The sequence below is a fragment of the Ovis aries genome, chromosome 18 (genome assembly GCF_016772045.2).
Source record: "Ovis aries strain OAR_USU_Benz2616 breed Rambouillet chromosome 18, ARS-UI_Ramb_v3.0, whole genome shotgun sequence".
Lineage (NCBI taxonomy): Eukaryota > Metazoa > Chordata > Mammalia > Artiodactyla > Bovidae > Ovis > Ovis aries.
This window is the reverse complement of record NC_056071.1, coordinates 20,004,823-20,021,700: the sequence shown is the minus strand read 5'-3', so window position 1 is coordinate 20,021,700 and position 16,878 is coordinate 20,004,823. Positions and strand designations below refer to the sequence as shown.

General features: G+C 47.8%; 1 protein-coding gene across 1 annotated transcript in view; it reads right to left on the bottom strand.

Annotated features, from left to right (window-relative positions):
• Nucleotides 1-713: 713 nt before the first annotated feature.
• The window catches only part of ABHD2 (abhydrolase domain containing 2, acylglycerol lipase), a 110,722-nt gene continuing 94,557 nt past the window's right edge, over nucleotides 714-16,878 (bottom strand). Inside the window, exons 7-11 of the mRNA XM_004017743.5 lie at nucleotides 15,782-15,874; nucleotides 12,514-12,624; nucleotides 10,611-10,680; nucleotides 9,042-9,126; nucleotides 714-6,940 (exon numbers count right to left, since the gene is read on the bottom strand). Of these exons, the coding sequence (XP_004017792.1) occupies nucleotides 6,744-6,940; nucleotides 9,042-9,126; nucleotides 10,611-10,680; nucleotides 12,514-12,624; nucleotides 15,782-15,874 (556 nt within the window). The 3' untranslated portion in view covers nucleotides 714-6,743. The remainder of the gene's footprint in view (nucleotides 6,941-9,041; nucleotides 9,127-10,610; nucleotides 10,681-12,513; nucleotides 12,625-15,781; nucleotides 15,875-16,878) is intronic.

The window sequence follows — 16,878 nt, the reverse complement described above, 5'->3', positions numbered from 1 at the left end:
AAGTGCAAGGTCCTTGGGGTGGGGGAGCATGGACCACCACAACTCTCCTGGCTGGGCCAGTACTTGGCCCTGGGAGACCCTTAGCTTTGACTCAGACAGATATAAAGAAGAAAACACCACTGTTACTCAACCAACCCAATATCATCTTAATTTAGGTCATGTTCACCTGGTCTTTTCAAAGAACACTATTAGAAAAGCTTGTGAATCATGTGTGACAACTATCACTTTGACATCTCTTCCTACATTCTGTCTACATGGTTCACTTTATAGAGCAAGTGTTTAAAATGCTGATTATCTCACTCTTCCCAGGCCTTGGCTGTCTTCCCAGAGAAGATGGGCTTGTAAAGACACCTGTGGGCTGGTCATTTCTTTGGTATTTGCAAGCCCGGGTTAAAGTCAACTGTGATGAGAATTTGGTATTTTGCCCACTTCTTTCAGGCTCATGCTTTGGTGAAGACATGGGAAGAATCCTTTTATTTATTTTTTTTAAAATTTATTTTAATTAATTAATTAGGCTGTGCCAGGTCTTCGTTGCAGCATGCAGGGTCTTCTAGTTGCAGTGTGTGGGAGCTAGTTCCCTGACCAGGGACTGAACCTGGGCCCCCTGCATTGGTAGCGTTGAGTCTTAGCCCACTGAACCACTAGGCAAGCCCAAGAAGAATCCTTTTATTCACAGATAGAAAATCTCCACTACAAATGACTGCACAGCCAGGTCACATTTTTAGTCTTTTATTTATTTATTTTTTTAAGTAAAGAAATTCCACTGAATCAAAGATAACAAAATTACAGCTTTTGTTTGTAATGATCTTTGTTTACCACCACACAGAATCAAAACAGAACCAAAAGTAATTTATGAGAACATAAAATGATCAAGGACACCACTGTTTAGTATAATTTCTTAATAAAGGTAAATATCCTCATATTTAGAAAAAATTGCATTGCTAGTTGCAAATCTTAAACACCTCAGTGCTGGAGGATCCTACATCCTGCCCCCACCCCCACCCCCAAATCCAGCAGCACAGAGGCCTTCAGAACACAAACTCAAAAATACATTATTTTCAGGGCAGCATTTGAAGTTTCAGAAAATTAACAACAACAACAACAAAACAAACCAAGAAACCAAAATCAAACAAAACAGAAATTTAGGAATGTGTAAGTGATGGTTCTCAAAAATCAACCTGGAAGCACATCTTGCCAACAGAAAGAAAGTGGTTCATGGGAGTCTAACCAGGAAAGGGGGGAGATGCAAACTGGCTCCCCCACCCCCACACCCCCCCAGCCCCTGGTGTCACTAAGGCAGCTGCAGTGGCAGAAATCAGAAGCTCAGGTACAGTGAAGGTCTTCCTGAGGCGGTGGGCAAGACCCAGATCGTCTGAGACTGGTGTGGAAAAGAGGGGACAGGAGTCTACAAGGACTTGTGCTTTAGGAAGACTAAAGAGGCCCCAAACAAAAACCAAAGGAAACCTAACTCCCACGCCTGCCCAGGAACTTGGTCCACCCCCCACAAACAGGCTGGGGAGGAGGTGACTGGCACTGGGACTGGGGCACAGCCGTCGTGCTAGGGGACTGTTGGCCGCGGCACGTGGGTGGCCTGGAAGGAGAATGCCCCACGGCAATGAAGGGCATTTGTGCAGGTGCTATATAGGTGGTCGGTCCCTAACTTGCGGCAATGGATGTCTTGGCTAATGGGGACACCAGGAGGGAGGGAAGGCAGGTTATAGGCTTCGTTACTAATTGACAGGAGTTGAGTTACAAAGACAATCCAGCGGTTCAAAATTAACTTCAGCTTACTCATTAGAGATAGATGAATGTTTTATCCACATACATGCTGGGAAAAACATGGTTCAGAAAACATGATGTGTTGGGAAGGAGGGGCTGGCTCCTTCAAAAGGGGCAGCTGTCCGCTGTCCTGGGGTCTGAGAACCACCGCTGAGCCGGGCTCTGCAGCCTGCCTCTGAGGGCCACTTGCGCGGCAGGGGGTGCTTGGGGTACAGCGGCTGAGGCAGCAGCAGCAGAGAACACACAAGAGGAAGCAGCTTTAGTTTTGGACAGCATTCCAGTTCTCACTGCCTGCTCCCCTTCAAATACAATTTGGCAAAAGCTATCTTAGTATATGAAGGGGGTTGGTGGTGGCTATTTTCTTCTGTATTTTTTTGGCCATGCTTGCAGTATGCAGGATCTTAGCTCTCTGACCAGGAACTGAACCTTGCCCCTTGCACTGGGAGTGCGGAGTCTTGACACGGACCACCAGGGAAGTTGCGGGGGCGGGGTGGGGTGGCGGACAATTTCCTCTGCTTTGATAACATGGGGAGAACACCTTTCCCTCAATTGCTTGGCCACTAAATGCCACACGCAGGCTTCTGCCACTTTTCATGGCTTTTGGAAGCATCCAACTAACTACAGAGTGAGGCCAAAAAGGAAGAAAGACATCAGAGACCAGGTGTGTGGCCAGGTCCAGACTGCTCTTGATTGTCAAGGTGTGGGAGGTGCCTAATGTAACATTCTCTGGTTTGCTGTGGCTTTGATGCAGACTTATATAGCAGGAGAATTTCAATTCTGCAGCCAAATAGCATTGTCCTACCAGGGGATATTCTAGAGGCAAATTAAGGCTTTCTGGGCAAAGAAAAATGATTCCAGCTGATATTGTGAGCAGACGCTGCAGCAAAATGCTTAATATGATAACTGTCCTGTCCTACCTCAGAGGACAAAGACCAGAGTCCTTTGAACTCAAGGGGATGTTTCAGTGATCTTCAGCGCTAAGTCAGAATCAGTGCCATGGGAAAAGAAAAGCCCTTCAGAGCTCAGACATCTGCTAGCCTGGCAAACACAAACAAGAACACATGTATTGTTTCCCGGGCGCTGGCAAAATGGATCATGAGCCACACAGTGACAAAGAGAGCTCTCATTCAGATGCCAGGCAGACGAACTCAACTATCCAGAAATCTCAGCTCTAATGAAGGCTGCAGTTTGAGAATGGAAGTCTGAGCAGGAAGGATTCCTACCCTGGGAATGCTCGATGCTTGCCCAAGTCTCACAGAATGACGGGGATATTCGCTTTGTTCCAACGGTCGGCACCTGTCCCTGTCATAAGACTGCCCTTGGGACAGAAAGGCTACTGGGAGGACAATGGAGGCTCTGAAGAGAAGCCAGCTGGGGACACGGGGCTTTGGGAAAAATCAAGGTTCTTCACCAGCAAAGGCTGAATGCAGTAGCTCACTCTCTCTCTCCAAGTCCCCTCAAGATAGGCCCGAAGCCTTGACTTATCTGTGTCCACTTACAAGGGCTGTAGAAGGCCAGTTGGGAATGTTCTGGCAAAGGACGTGTAAACAGATGAAGTGGACTTAGAGATGGTCTAAGGTGAGGTAACCGAGGCTTAGAGAGGGGAAGAGATTGTCCACAGACCAGTGTGAATTAGAGACAGGAGAAGAATCCAAGTGTCAGGACCCTGGTTACATTAATACCAAGTCAGGAAAGGATGCTCCTCTGGCAAGTATATTCTCATCCTAAGGCATGTGGGAAATGCTCGCCGGAGGTTCAAGGAATACAGTGACAACAAATAACTTTCTGTCTTCATTCTGCCCTGGAATCATTGGTACAGACTCACATCAGAGAAGGTAGGAGGTTTTCTTTAAGACTGTTAAACTCGCTACTGATATAAGTGCATCAGGAAGACCTGAGACCATTTTTCAAGTCAGATAATCCTAACTTGGGCTTCCCAGGTGGCTCAGTGTAGACACTTCACCTGCCAATGCAAGAGACACAAAAGACGGGGTTTTGATCCTGGGTCAGAAAGATCCCGTGCAGGAGGAAATGGCAACCCACTTCAGTATTCTTGCCTGGGAAATCCCATGGACAGAGGGGCCTGGCGGGCTACAGTCCATGGGGTCGCAAAGAGTCAGACAGGACTGAGTGACTGAACATGCACAATCCTAACTTGACTGGGATCAGTTACTCACTGTTGTCTTCAAAACTGTTTACACAGGCAGGGAGAAAAACTTGGAAAAATGTTGCTAGAAGCCTGCTTGGTTTTTTAACATGCTCTTCCAGCAACAGAATTGTCTAGGCCATTGCAATTTATGTCCTTAAACTGATTTTAAAATATAATATTCAAACACTCTGAAAATTCAGCCTTGTGTTAGCCCCAAGAGGACCTCAGGAGCAAGAAGAGCTGCCACATTATCATCAGAAATGAACAGAAAAGCCAGGCAAGCGGGAGGGAGGAAAAAGCTGACCGACATATAAAGTGCTCCTCCTCCCTTGTTTATCAGGCTTGAATGCCTCTGTGCTCCCATTCAGGAACAAACAAGAATTTTCCTGTAAGACGGCCACAGTTACACTCTCATTTCCATGCATGAGAGCCTGAAGCTCGAACAAAAGGCCTCAGTTGATTTCATGTGAGCTAAAAAGTGCCATTCAGAGTCACACGCTAAAAAGACTTCAGCTGTGCATGGCCCCCCACGGTCGTGTGGGGTAAAATCCGGTTGTCCAGCAACAAAGGGAATGCTCTGAGCCCTGCCTCTCCTGCGTGGGTCAACAGAACTGCCGGGCACACCAGGCTCCAGGGACTCCTGTCCCTGTCTCTGCCAAGTGTGTGACAACTGGACTGTTTTCTCCTCCTGAATGGAGCTGGTACCTGGCTGCTATATAGTTGGAACAGATTGAGGGGTGTGTCCTAAGGCAAACGAAAAGGAGACTCTTGCTTCCTGGGATGGTGGTTCAGCCCCGTTAGGTTGTTGCTTCGTTTGTCTGATTTCACAAAAAGTCTTGGGTCAGGAAGGTAGGAGCGGGAAACATGACTGTGAATTTTCTAGATTACAGCTGCGGTTGAGGGTTGGAGGGAAAAGTAATAGAGGGGGAAGAGACGAGCTTCCAAATCGAGGGGCAGAAGATAAAGTGCCGATCTGTGCTGAAAGCACATGAACGAGACGTGCACTTGAAAAATAACAACCTGGGGGGAAAGTCATGACGATGAATCTGTGTGTGTGTGAGACAGAAACCGAAGCCAAGTCGAGACCAGAGAAGCCTCAGTCTCTTCAGATAACAGCGGTCTTTGATGTTGCCGTTTAGGATCACCTGGTGATGGTCAGAAAACAACACACGACTGTCACGTGACTAGGACCGATGCCCAAACTACAACCACCTGTGACCAAGAGGGTCCACACCCAGGCCCTCATATGGCTCCCTTTACCCCTTAAATATCCACACACAAATCCACTATTAATATTCCTGTCTGTCCTAGAGCAAAGTAGAGGAAGCAGGGGGGGAAATAATTTTTTTTTTAAAGTATCTAGGTTATTTCACTCATAATTCTGTTCAGTTTCAGATAGCAACTGCTGATTATTTCAAAGTGCAGGGTTTTTAGCTATTCAAGTACTGCAGGATTGAAGGAAAGGAGTACTTGAAACACAGTGTGAGCTTTTCATTTGAGAAGACACACTCTGGAAAGACCTACCCAATAGGCTATAGACATAAGTTATTCAATTAAAAATCTGGTTTCCAAAATCACACCCTCTTCAGTTGAAAAGTGATTTCTCCAAACTCAGATCCAACCTTTGAACTGTTTGGTATCAAAAGCCAGAGTTGGAGAGAACTGGGTTAAAAGAAAATAAAATGAGTACTTTAAAAAACAAAACCAAACCACTTTATATGAAATGAGGGACAGGAAAAAGAAAAAGAAAAGGCAAATGATGATATTGACATGCTTAGAATAGCTCCTGGGCTCCCCTGGAGAGGAGTTCTCTCAAACATCAGTAAACTGAGTTTGTCATTGAACTTTAGAACTGGTAGTGATCTCAGCAACCTGCCTGGTCCAGCCGCTCCTGCATTTTACAGGTAAAGAAAGAAAAGTTCAAAGGGACTTGTCCACGGTCATATAGCCAGTGAGAGGCAGAGGCAGGCCTGAAGTCTCCACCACCAGCCCAGGCCCTCGCTGAAACTGCTCATGGCTATCACATCAGGGCAGGTGCACTGCTTCAGAGGCTCCGGGGAGCTACGAGACACCATGAGCTACCAAGACGTTTCTAATTTAGAGGTTCTGCACCACTGGGTTTCTCGGATTTGCCTGGTGATAAGGATCACCTGGGGCACTTGTCAAAAATTAAAATCCCAGGCCCCCTCCCAGCCCCACAGAAACACCTCCAAGGGAAGGGACGTGGGAGGCTGAATTTGTAATAAGCGCCTCAGGTAACTCTCATCGTTAGGAGTGCGTAAGGGAGAAACTTGGCCTCTGACTCAACGGAATTTTGCCATGTAAGAGACCACACTCTTGGCAGGGGGCCCGCCCCCAAGCAGAACTGTAGCTACAGCATTGGCTCTATTTAGGGTCTAAGTCCAGGACACAGACAACTGCCACAGCGGAACATCCATCCTTCCCTGCTCTTGGGGAAAATTTGATTGGCAAAGCAAAACTGCTGTTCAGACACGCTTTTTAATAGGGAAACTAGATGTAATTGGCTTGAAAGCAATCCGATGCTGACACCGGACAGCAGGGTGAGAACCCTGTCGCTTGTCACCATGGCTAACAAATGCAATGGACAAAACCAGTAACTAAGCACAAAAATAGCCTGGAGCTCCCAGGGACGGCCACCCACTTCAGGTTGCGTGTGTGCCTGGCGGGTGGTCCCCGTTGATGGTGTGAGGTCAGATCCAGGTCGCTGAGGGAGATGGGAGACCTGAAAACAGCCGGTGAGGGATGAGAGTTCCAGAGGAGGGCGGTTGGAGCACGCCAGAGTCCGGGGGGTGCCTCACTCCAGGTCGGCCTCCACCAACTCCGTGTCGGAGCATTGTGACTTGTTGCGTTCCCACTGGCAAATGGCATTGGCGTACTCCACCACCAGCTTATCCATCCATGTCAGGGGCTCAGGGAACAGCACAGAGCCCTCAAAGAAGCCCAGGTGGCCCCCGTGCAGGGGCAGCACAAACATGACGTTCTCCCGTTTCTCTGCAGGAGAAAGGCAGCTGAATGAGTCACTGCCCTCTGACCGGCTCCGGGGCTGGAGGTGGGAGGGTGAGCTGGCCAGGGTGGCCCAGGCTTGCCCCAAGGGCGCAGGTGTCCCCCTCTAAGTGGGCATCTCCATCCCCTCCACTTGGTGGGGGCAGACAAGATGGTGAGATCAAGCAGGTTTGGGAATAGCAGCTTAGCTTTGCGGTAGAACGGGTACTGGCTTAGGTTTAGTTGCTCAGTCGTGTCCGACTCTCAGTGACCCCATGGACCATAGCCCAGCAGGCTCCTCTGTCCATGGGATTCTCCAGGCAAGAATACTGGAGTGGGTTGCCATCTAGGACATCCTTAGAACTCTAAGTGGTTCTCAAACTTGGCTGCCTATTAGAATCACCTAAATTTTTTTTTTTTTAATAAAGGTCCCTAGGTTGCACTCAGACCAGTGAGATTCTGATGTGAGGGCAGGGGTGGGATGGAACTGGGGGTTGGTAGGTGAAAGAGGGAGGACCCAGGCACTGGTGTTGCTAAAACTCCCAGGTGACTCAACCGTACAGCCAAGTATTGGGGTGGCCAAAAAATTTCATTCGGATTTTTCTGCACCATCTTAAAAATCTGAACAAACTTTTTGGCCACCCCAAATCACCCAGGCAGTTGACTTAAAATGCAGGTTTGGCTTTAACAGGCCTGGATTTAAGGAGCTGAGACTCTGTGGTTCTCACAAGCTTCCAGGTGATGCTGATGCTACTGGTAGGGCCCAGACTTTGAGGACAGATTCCTAACACACTCTTATTGACCGAAGAACCAGATGAATTCAATGGAGCCAATGATTTTCCACTACAGAACTTTATCTTGCAAGACTAAAACATAAAGCTGCAAGTTGTGTTAAAAGCTGCCCGGGCTCTCAACCTCACGTGATAAATGGTCATCTGAGAATTACAAACCTGGAGCTTGACTTTATGAGTCTGTGTTTAAGCTAGTCCCACATGGGCTAGTAAAGCCATTACTGAAGACGTGCAAAAACGGGCAGCCGGGGGCATTCAGGTACCACAAAGAGCATCTGTCTTCCCAGGGGGACGAGTGACAAGGGGCCCCTTGCTGGCGGCTCCAGGCCTCTGAGGCGCTTCCTGGCACCTGCATTTCTGGCTCTGCAGGGCTCTTTTCTTGTCTGATCCCTTTATTCTTCCCTTTTGGCTGCTGTTTCATCAGTTTCTGTATGACAGCGCGAGCGCTGTGGGTGTTACTTTAGATGTGCAGAAGGAAGCCTGTGTCCTGCTGCTGCCAACATGGCTGTTTTTGTGCAGGGAGCCTGTGGTTTGACAGGCGGTCGACAGGCTCAGCTTCTATCACATAACATGCCTGCGACACATGCATTCGCTCTGAGTGGAGAACAGAGCTCTGTCCGGACATTGGTCCTTTGTCCGCTGCATTATCTACTCTCTAACTGGGGGTCATGAGAGAGTCAGATGTACCCCTTTCCCTCTGGTTAACACTGATGTTTGTAAGAGGAAACAATCACAGAGGATGGGGCAGGGAGGTCTGGTCCGAGGGATCTGAATGACAGTGCACAGTAACTGTGGTTTGTGACCCAAGTATTTCCTCTGCTTCCCTCTTTCTAGTTCTTTCTGTCGCTCCTACCTAGCAAGACATGAGGTCGTGCCAGCCTGAATGAGTGACCTTCTCTACTTTTTCAATGGCTTATATTTTTATCCTCAAAGTGGACAGGGAGGCTGTCTGTCACAAGAGGCAGCAGAACTGACTTTTTTTTTTCCTTTTCAGGTCAAAGTTTTAAGTCTAAATATCTCTTTAAGTCAAACTCTCAGGCCTAATGGAGTCACATCCCTGAGGCAATAATTTCATAGGATACCAGGAGACTCCCCCAAACTCTGGGTTGTGGTTATAAATGAAGATCTTGTCTCTTGCACTAGAACAGAACATGAAAGGCTCAACACAGGCTCTACCACAGCCCCAGGCCTATCAGGCTAGACTAAATAAAAATACTGCCTTAAGATGCTCTGGTATCCAGGAGATGTCAGCATGGTGAAGGTGATGTACTGTGGTAGTTTGCTGAGTGGTTGAGAGCGCGGCGGGAAGAAACACTTACCTGAAAGAGATTTTGGAATGGCTAGAAGACTTTCGTGCACTAAGGGGTCATCGGCTGCATTCACCAGCATGAGAGGTACGTAAATCTGAAACAAGGAAATAAGAGCAGGATTAAAATGATCAATTCTCTTTTTTTAGATCCCGCTGATCCAAGGCTGAAATATACTGCTGGACATGTTTCTGAGGCAAAGGGAAGAGGATCTGCTGAAGGATGGACTAAGGATGCCTGGTGCTCCCTGGCAGTGGCCGCTGGACTGCAGCCCTGGCAGGCACGCACAGGAGCCGTGCGCGGTGTCCTAGGTGACCCACATGCTCTGATGGAGCAAGGCTCAAGACTCTACAGTACTTGCCGGCAGGTAACATATTTCTGATCCTCTTCACAGTGTCTCAGGTTAGCCATATCTTTCAGAAAAACGACTTTACAGAGTTATGTACATGGTCATCCAATTTATGCTGTGGGGAGAAAGAAAGGAGTCTGCTTCATTGCAGACAAAGGAGCCTTTCTAGAAGAATCTAAGGTAGGAAAACAGGAGCAGGCTGGTAGATCTTGGGAGGCTCTTGGCAGCTGTGCGTTCAACATCCACTTTAGCAAAACACCCAGTAGTGTTCTTTTTCTTCTTAGCGGAGATGGTGCTGATGGGAGTGCTCAGATATTACTGAACAGCCATGCTCACGAACTGTAACGACTGGCTGCCTCACCTGGAGGCCCCTGACATTGGCTCTGGACAGTTCCTTGTTTCCGTAATGGCTTAAATGAAGACGTGAAAAGCCTAGATGATGATGCTAAAGTATGCGGGGTGGCTGACATGACACGACGGCAGAGCTGCCGTTCACAATGGGCTGCTTTAGCTGAGGGAGTGGTGGACCAGACTAACAGGTGGACATTGACAGGCATAGATGGGAAGTCCTGTGTTTGAGTAAAAAGAGCAGTTGATCAAAGACAGAAAGGGAGACACTGGTTTGGTGGTGATTCAGGTTAAAAAAGCATAGTGGTTATGATCGGCCACAAGCTTGATTTAATACAAAGTTCATCGTTGCTGCTGACAACTCCGTTAATATAAACCAATCCACTTTGACCAAGACATGCTTCTCTACCATTTGGATACAGAAAGACATCTGTTTTGCTCTGTGCTTGCCAGATCAGGGCAGGAATTTTGAGTTCAGTCCTGGGCACCACACTAATGAAAGACACAATGACCCAAAAGAGTCTACGATTCTAAGAAATCTACATGGGCTTCCTATGAGGAACCACAGTAGGAACCAGGCTGGATGACACTATCAAAGGAGGACATATGGAAAAAAATGTATGTGGCAGTGACTATAAGGGCTTTCACACAGACTGGGGAGCAGCCTGGGCTAAGGGACCGCTCTGGGGTTGCTACTCAGAGGCCACAGAGGGGCAGGGCTTTGTTCAATGATAAACTCAAGTCAACAACTAGAGCGGATGGAGCCAGATGCCAGCTGAGCTTCCAGCAGGGAAGCGGAGGAGGGAGGGCTGTTATGCAGCGGGCGGAGCTGGCTGGAGTGATGCGAATTCTGAGATGCTGCTCTGTGAGTTGCGGCCACTCACCCTGTGCAGGTATCTCATGCAGCTTTCCTCCTCGTAATATTCCTTCAGGGAGTTGTAGCCGTGAAACTTCCTGGAACACACACACATACAAGAAAAAGACAAAACAACACTTGGAATAAGCCTGGAATGCTGAGTTGATGTGTTACTGTGCCGGTTCCCACACTAACACATCATATCAGTAGGATACACACAGGTACCAGAGTTAGGGGTTAAGAACACCCAGCTATGGCATCTAGGTTCAAGTTCTGGTTCTGTCACTTACTATGTGACCTTACACAAAGGGCTTAACCTCTCTGAGCTTCTCTGTAAGTGAAAGTTGCTTAGTCATGTCTGACTCTCTTCGACCTCATGGACTGTATAGCCCATGGAATTCTCCAGGCCAGAATACTGGAGTGGGTAGCCTTTCCCTTCTCCAGGGGCTCTTCCCAACCCAGGGATCGAACCCAGGTCTCCTGCATTGCTTCTTTACCAGCTGAGCCACAAGGGAAGCCCTCTCCTCTGTAAAACGGAGCTAAAGAGAGCAGCTTCTCCCTAAACACTCTCTTTTGGACTTAAATTTAGAAGATGAATGAAATTTATGTAATATTTTTTTCCCTCATTAGTATAGTGTCTGAAAAGTGAAAGTGTTAGTTCCTTAGACGTGTCCAACTTCTTTGCGGCCCCAAAGACTGTAGCCTGCTAGGCTCCTCTGTCCATAGGCTTCTCTAGGCAAGAATACTGAAGTGGGTAGCCATTCTCTTCTCCAGGAGATCTTACCAACTGAGGGATTAAACCCCGGTCTCCTGCATTGCAGGCATGTTCTTTACTGTCTGGGCCACAGCGGAAGCCCCAGCATAGCTGCGCACGCCATGGTAAGTGAGCGTGGGTATAATTCATTCTTGTCTGTTGAACATACCAGCAACCTCCATTTCCTCTGAGTAACTGGGCATATTCATGGGCATATTTCAAAGTTACTTGGTGTAAGAAGGCTACTAAAACCTCATAAGGAAGGTAAGTACAGAACCCATACCCTCAGGTTAATATCTAATTTGGATGAACTTTAGGCCACATCTGAAGGCATCAAATGACCATTAAACAAAAAGGATGATGTTTTTAAAAGAGAATGATGAGGTCAGAGATCAGCTTTACCTTTCCAGTTGAGGCTAACCTCCCTCAATCAGAAACCACTGGTGCCGGGAAAGAAGACACTGTCAAAGGGGTGACCTCAGGTGCCTGGAGAGGGTGGGGCAGGGAAAGGGTCCCTGAGCGAAGTGGGTGAGGTTTGGTTTTACACTCAGAGAGAAGTGTCTTCATGCCCCTAAAGGAAGAGGCTCTGTCCATTTTTCTTGCAACACCCAGCTCTCTTGGTTTACTTCTGGTTTTTCTGCTTTGGATAGAGACATGGGCAGGTACAGGTACAGGAAATATTTCCATCTCCTTTTACTCCATTGCCACATGCCGTTTATGTGACATCTGATCTCCATCCCAGAGTTGAGGGCTACGGACAACTAGGGTGCACACACCCTAGCTCTCCTGTTTACACTCAGCTGGGCAAGGCAGGAATGCAGAATGAGTGCTCAGAGCATCTTCCTATTTTTTAAGAGACATTAGAAATTTGGATTTCTCTGTGAAATCTTCAGGGTTTTTTTTTTTTTTTTTAAACTTTTTGGCCATGCTGCATGGCATGTGAGATCTTAGTTCCCTGAACAGGAATCAAACCCAAGGGGCCCCCTGTAGTGGAAGCCAGAATATTAATCCTGGACCATCAGTGAAGTCCTGAAATCTTCAGTTTTTAAACAGTGGGCATTAAAAAAAAAAAAAAAACAACACCTTAACACCAAAGTGTGCAGAGGAAACCCCTGGCGCCGGGCAGTGCTGGCCCGCCACCTCTCGCCTGGCACCCCACCCGGGGCCATGGGCACACCTCATCACATTGTCGTCAATCTGCATCAGAGATGTGGCTGTGTAGAGGCGGCTCAAGTCCGTGTCCTCCAGGCTCTGGGGTTTCTTCACATGGTCTCCAAAAAGAGCTTGCCTAGAAGGAGACAAACGGAATGAGAAGCAGATGTTAAATCAGCACGCTGTACGACGAAATAACTTACCGTTTTGTCACTTATACCTCTGTAAAGCTGAAAAGAAAAATGTTTTTTAAAGCACATAATAAACAGCCACAGCTGAGCCTGCTTCCTGGCCCAGACGTAAGTCAGGAGAGAGTCTGTGACAAAGCGGACGTGGATAACTTACAAATAAATCCCTTCAGCCGTCGGAATGTCCTCAGAGGATGAGCTTATTGACTTTTGAAGACCCGGAGAACAATGAATATCAAGACCTTATTTTCCTTGTGAGGGGCAGTTAGACAAACTAAGGACTAGGCTTCAGCCTAGATGACTATTTCAAAATTGGCCCTGCAGAGAGATCTCAGGATGGGCTCTGTGGCCTGGGGTGGGCTGTCAGCCAACCAAAGGCAGGGATGGGGGAACCCCCAACTTTACACTGGTATTGCCACTGCTCCCTTCGGCAGAACCCCTTTCCCTTTGTGAGCTCTTGGTGTCACTTAACAAGGAAGATAATGGTTAACCCATTCAGCACTTGGGCAAATCAACCACTTTCCAATGTGTTTTAGCTAAAAAGTGAGTGTAGGGACTTCCCTGGTGGTCCAGTGCCCAAGACTCCACACTCCCAGTGGCAGGGGCCCAGATTCGATCCCTGGTCAGGGAATTAGATCCCATAGGCCAAAATGAGAAGATCCCGTATGCTGCAACTAAGACCCAGTGCAGCCAAATAAGTAAACAAGAATAAATATTAAAAAATTTCCCCATCAAACATTCATCTCACAGTTTGTTTTTTATATAAAAAGCTAATGTATACTCTGAAGTGGAGGACAGAGGAGCCTGGCATGCTGCAGTCCATGAGGTGCAGAGAGTATGACATGACTTAGCGACTGAACAACAACAACGTATCGGAAGACTAATCATTTCTAGTTAAGAAAATGATCCATCTAGAGAGGGTGAGCATGAAGATGAGTATAGTGAGCACATTTCGATGTCCATTCCCAGCGAAAGCTGTCACTCACACAGCTAAAGGAAGACTGACTGAGTTTGTTTTGAGGTTTGGCTCCACAGTGGGAAAAATTCATTATAGAAACTAAATGTTCTGGTAGCCAGTCACCACCTCTTCCCAAGGAAAGGAACCAACTTCTTAAAAGAAAAAAAATTTTTTTTTAAAAAGAGTATTAGGAAGATCATATAAAGGATAGAATTCCCAATTTAAAGTGTGTTCTGATAAAACTAGGAAAAAATTTTGAGAAAGGAAAGATGATGCTGGTGGGGAGAACAAAAATTCTAATGAAGGGTCCTGAAAATTTCGAGATGTTTGACTTTCTGTGGTAAGTTTAAAAAAAAATTTAAATACACTGAGAGCACATCCAAAGGACTCTCCCAATTTGTTAAGAATTACATGATGGCCTTTCTGGACTCATTAATTAATGGCAAGACTGGGCCTGGCTGCAAAACAAACGTTCCCTGGGAGGAGCTCACCTTCCACCCCAGAGGTGTGGGAAGCCAGACAGAGGCCTTGGACTTGGGGTCTGATGGCCTGCTTTCACCCCTTGTGGATCCTCAGCAAACCCCTGGACCCACCCAAACCTCAGCCGAGCCACACCTGACTCAGAGCCTGGCACACAACTGATGCTCACACACCAAGAGCTGAGCGGAAGGCCAGCCTGGGGCACGTGCGTGTCTGTGGGTCCCCGCCCACCCAACACCACAGCCTGGGGACACACCTGGCTGCCTGGCTGCCCAGGGGCCTGTAAGTGCTACCCCAGCCCAGGCGCCATGGGAACCCCACCCACAGAAAGCCCAATGGGGTGCCTGGCTGGCTGGACCGCACAGCATTTTCTTTTAACTGCTGAGAAAAAGAGAATAAGAAACTGATCATTCAGACAGATTGCTTTTCCTAGGATGGCCTCAGAACCCCCCTAAGATGGTACTCTTTGAGTGCCCATTTGTGTACCAGGCTCTGAGCGAATCAAAACATGCCCGAGCCCTCCCGTGCTTTCCTGTTTGGTTCATGGGTGCAGGATTCACACTGGGGGAGAAACAACAGAAAAACAACTAGTGGGAAGGAGCCGGCTTCACGGAGGCAGAGACCAGAGATGGACCTCAAAGGTGTGCGCTGGTTTGGACAAGCAGAGGTGATGGGAAGAGGGTCGGGAGAGGCCTGGGGGCACGGGGGGTCTCTGAGTGGCCCACTCCAGCTGGAGGGGGAGGGAGGCATGTGGGGGAAGGGGGAGAACCCATATGGATAAGGATAGTCAAAGTGATGAAATCATCACTAATATTCCTTGAGTGCTACTGCCAGCCAGGGGCTGCTCTTAGCACTTGTCAGGGGCTAACACATCAAAGCACTCTGAGCAGGAGATGGGCAGGCAGGGTGTGGAGAATGTGGGCACCATGCTTGGCCCCAGCGGTGGGATCCCCGTCCCATTGCTGCTTGATCAGAACCCCAGAGCCAGCAGAGAACGATTCTGGGTTCCCCCAAGCACAAAAGCCTCCTAAAGAGAAACATTCCTCCACAGTGACAAGCCACCCTCAGGATGGCCCTCATTTTTTAAAATAATTAACTTTGCTTTTTTAAAATTAAAAATTAAAAAAATTGGGGGGCTACATGTGGAATCTTAGCTCCCTGACCAGGGATTGAACTGTGTCCCCAGCATCGGAAGCTCGATGGCTTAACCACTGGACCATCAGGGAAGTCCCAGGATGGCTCTCATTTAGGAAAGAATGGTATGGAAATGGTTTCTCTTCCTTCTTGAATTTTTTGAAAAATATGGAGCTTCCATGGTTAATTTGGGAGCTTGGGACGAATTTGTTTCTAACCAAATCACAAAGCAGCCAGCAGAGAATCTGTACCAACCCTGCCTTCTTTTTTTTTTTTTCCCTAGAGAAAGAGGAATTTTGGTGTTTAGTGAAATAAGCTCAGAAAGGCACTGTCTGGGGAACTTCCCTGGTGGTCCAGTGGCTAAGATTCCACGTTCCCAATGCAGGGGGCCTGGGGTTCGATTCCCTGGTCAAGGAACTAGATCCCAAATGCTGCAACTAAAGATCCTGCAGGCTGCAACGAAGACCTGCTGCAGCCAAAAAAAACCCCACAAAGGTACTGTCTGTCTCCCGAGGGAGGGGAAGTTGCCTCACCGGTGCGAGAGAATGATCTTCTTCATGTTGTCGGCCATGAGGAAGTTGTAGAAGCGCCGGCACTGGTCCCACTGCATGAAGGTCTCCTGGGCCCTGGAAGAGCCACAAGGGAAGAGTGAGAGGCTGGGGCTGCCGGGGGCAGGAGGCAGAGCTCCTGCCCCTGGAGGGGGCTGGCTCCCTTGGTGGGAACCTGGGCTTGAGCACGTGGTCCTTAGACTAAGGGCAGAGCCGCCCGAACACTAAGTGAATGAACGCTGCTCAGCGAGAGGCCCCAGCCCAAGTGGTCTCCGGGGCCACGGGCTTTGCCGGCGACACTCCTCACCCCTCTTCCATCTCTTAGGTCTTTGTCACAGGGCCTGCTTTGATTGTCATTTGAACAGCTTCTCTCCTCAGCTTTCTACCCTGCAAGCAAGTTCTTCTGGCTTAATAACAGGACTGTGCGTAGGGACGGGGTGTATGGAGCAGCTAAGTGCGTGGCTAAACCTAAAAATGCTTCATTTTATCACTTTTGTGTGGAATATATGAGAATACAATAAACTAGCAAATAAAACTAAAAAAAGCAGACTCACAGAATAAACGAGTGGTTATCGGTGGGGAGAGGGAAGGGGGACGGGCAGTATGGGTGGAAGGCTTATTATGGGATTATACGAAATCATGTGTGTGAAACTTTTAAAATTAGTTTTTACTGCGTATAGTTGCTTTACAATGCTGTGTTAGCTTCTGCAGTACAACAAGGTGAATCAGCTGTATGTACGTACACATGCACAATTTTTTAGATCTCCTTCACATTTAGGTCACCACAAGAACACTGAGTAGAGTTTCCTGTGCTATTAGAGCAGGTTCTCACTAGTTATCTGTTTTATACATGGTAGTGTGCATGTGTCAATTTCAATCTCCCAGTTCCTCCCACTGCCCCTTCCTCTTTTGGTGTCTGTAAGTTTGGATCTCTACATCGGTATCTCTATTTCTGCTTTGCAAATAAGGTCATCTCTACCACTTTCCCAGATTTCTACGAATAGGTGATATTCTATGATATTTGTTTTTCTCTTTCTGACTTACTTCAGTCTGTATGACAGTCTCTAGGTCTATCCACGTCT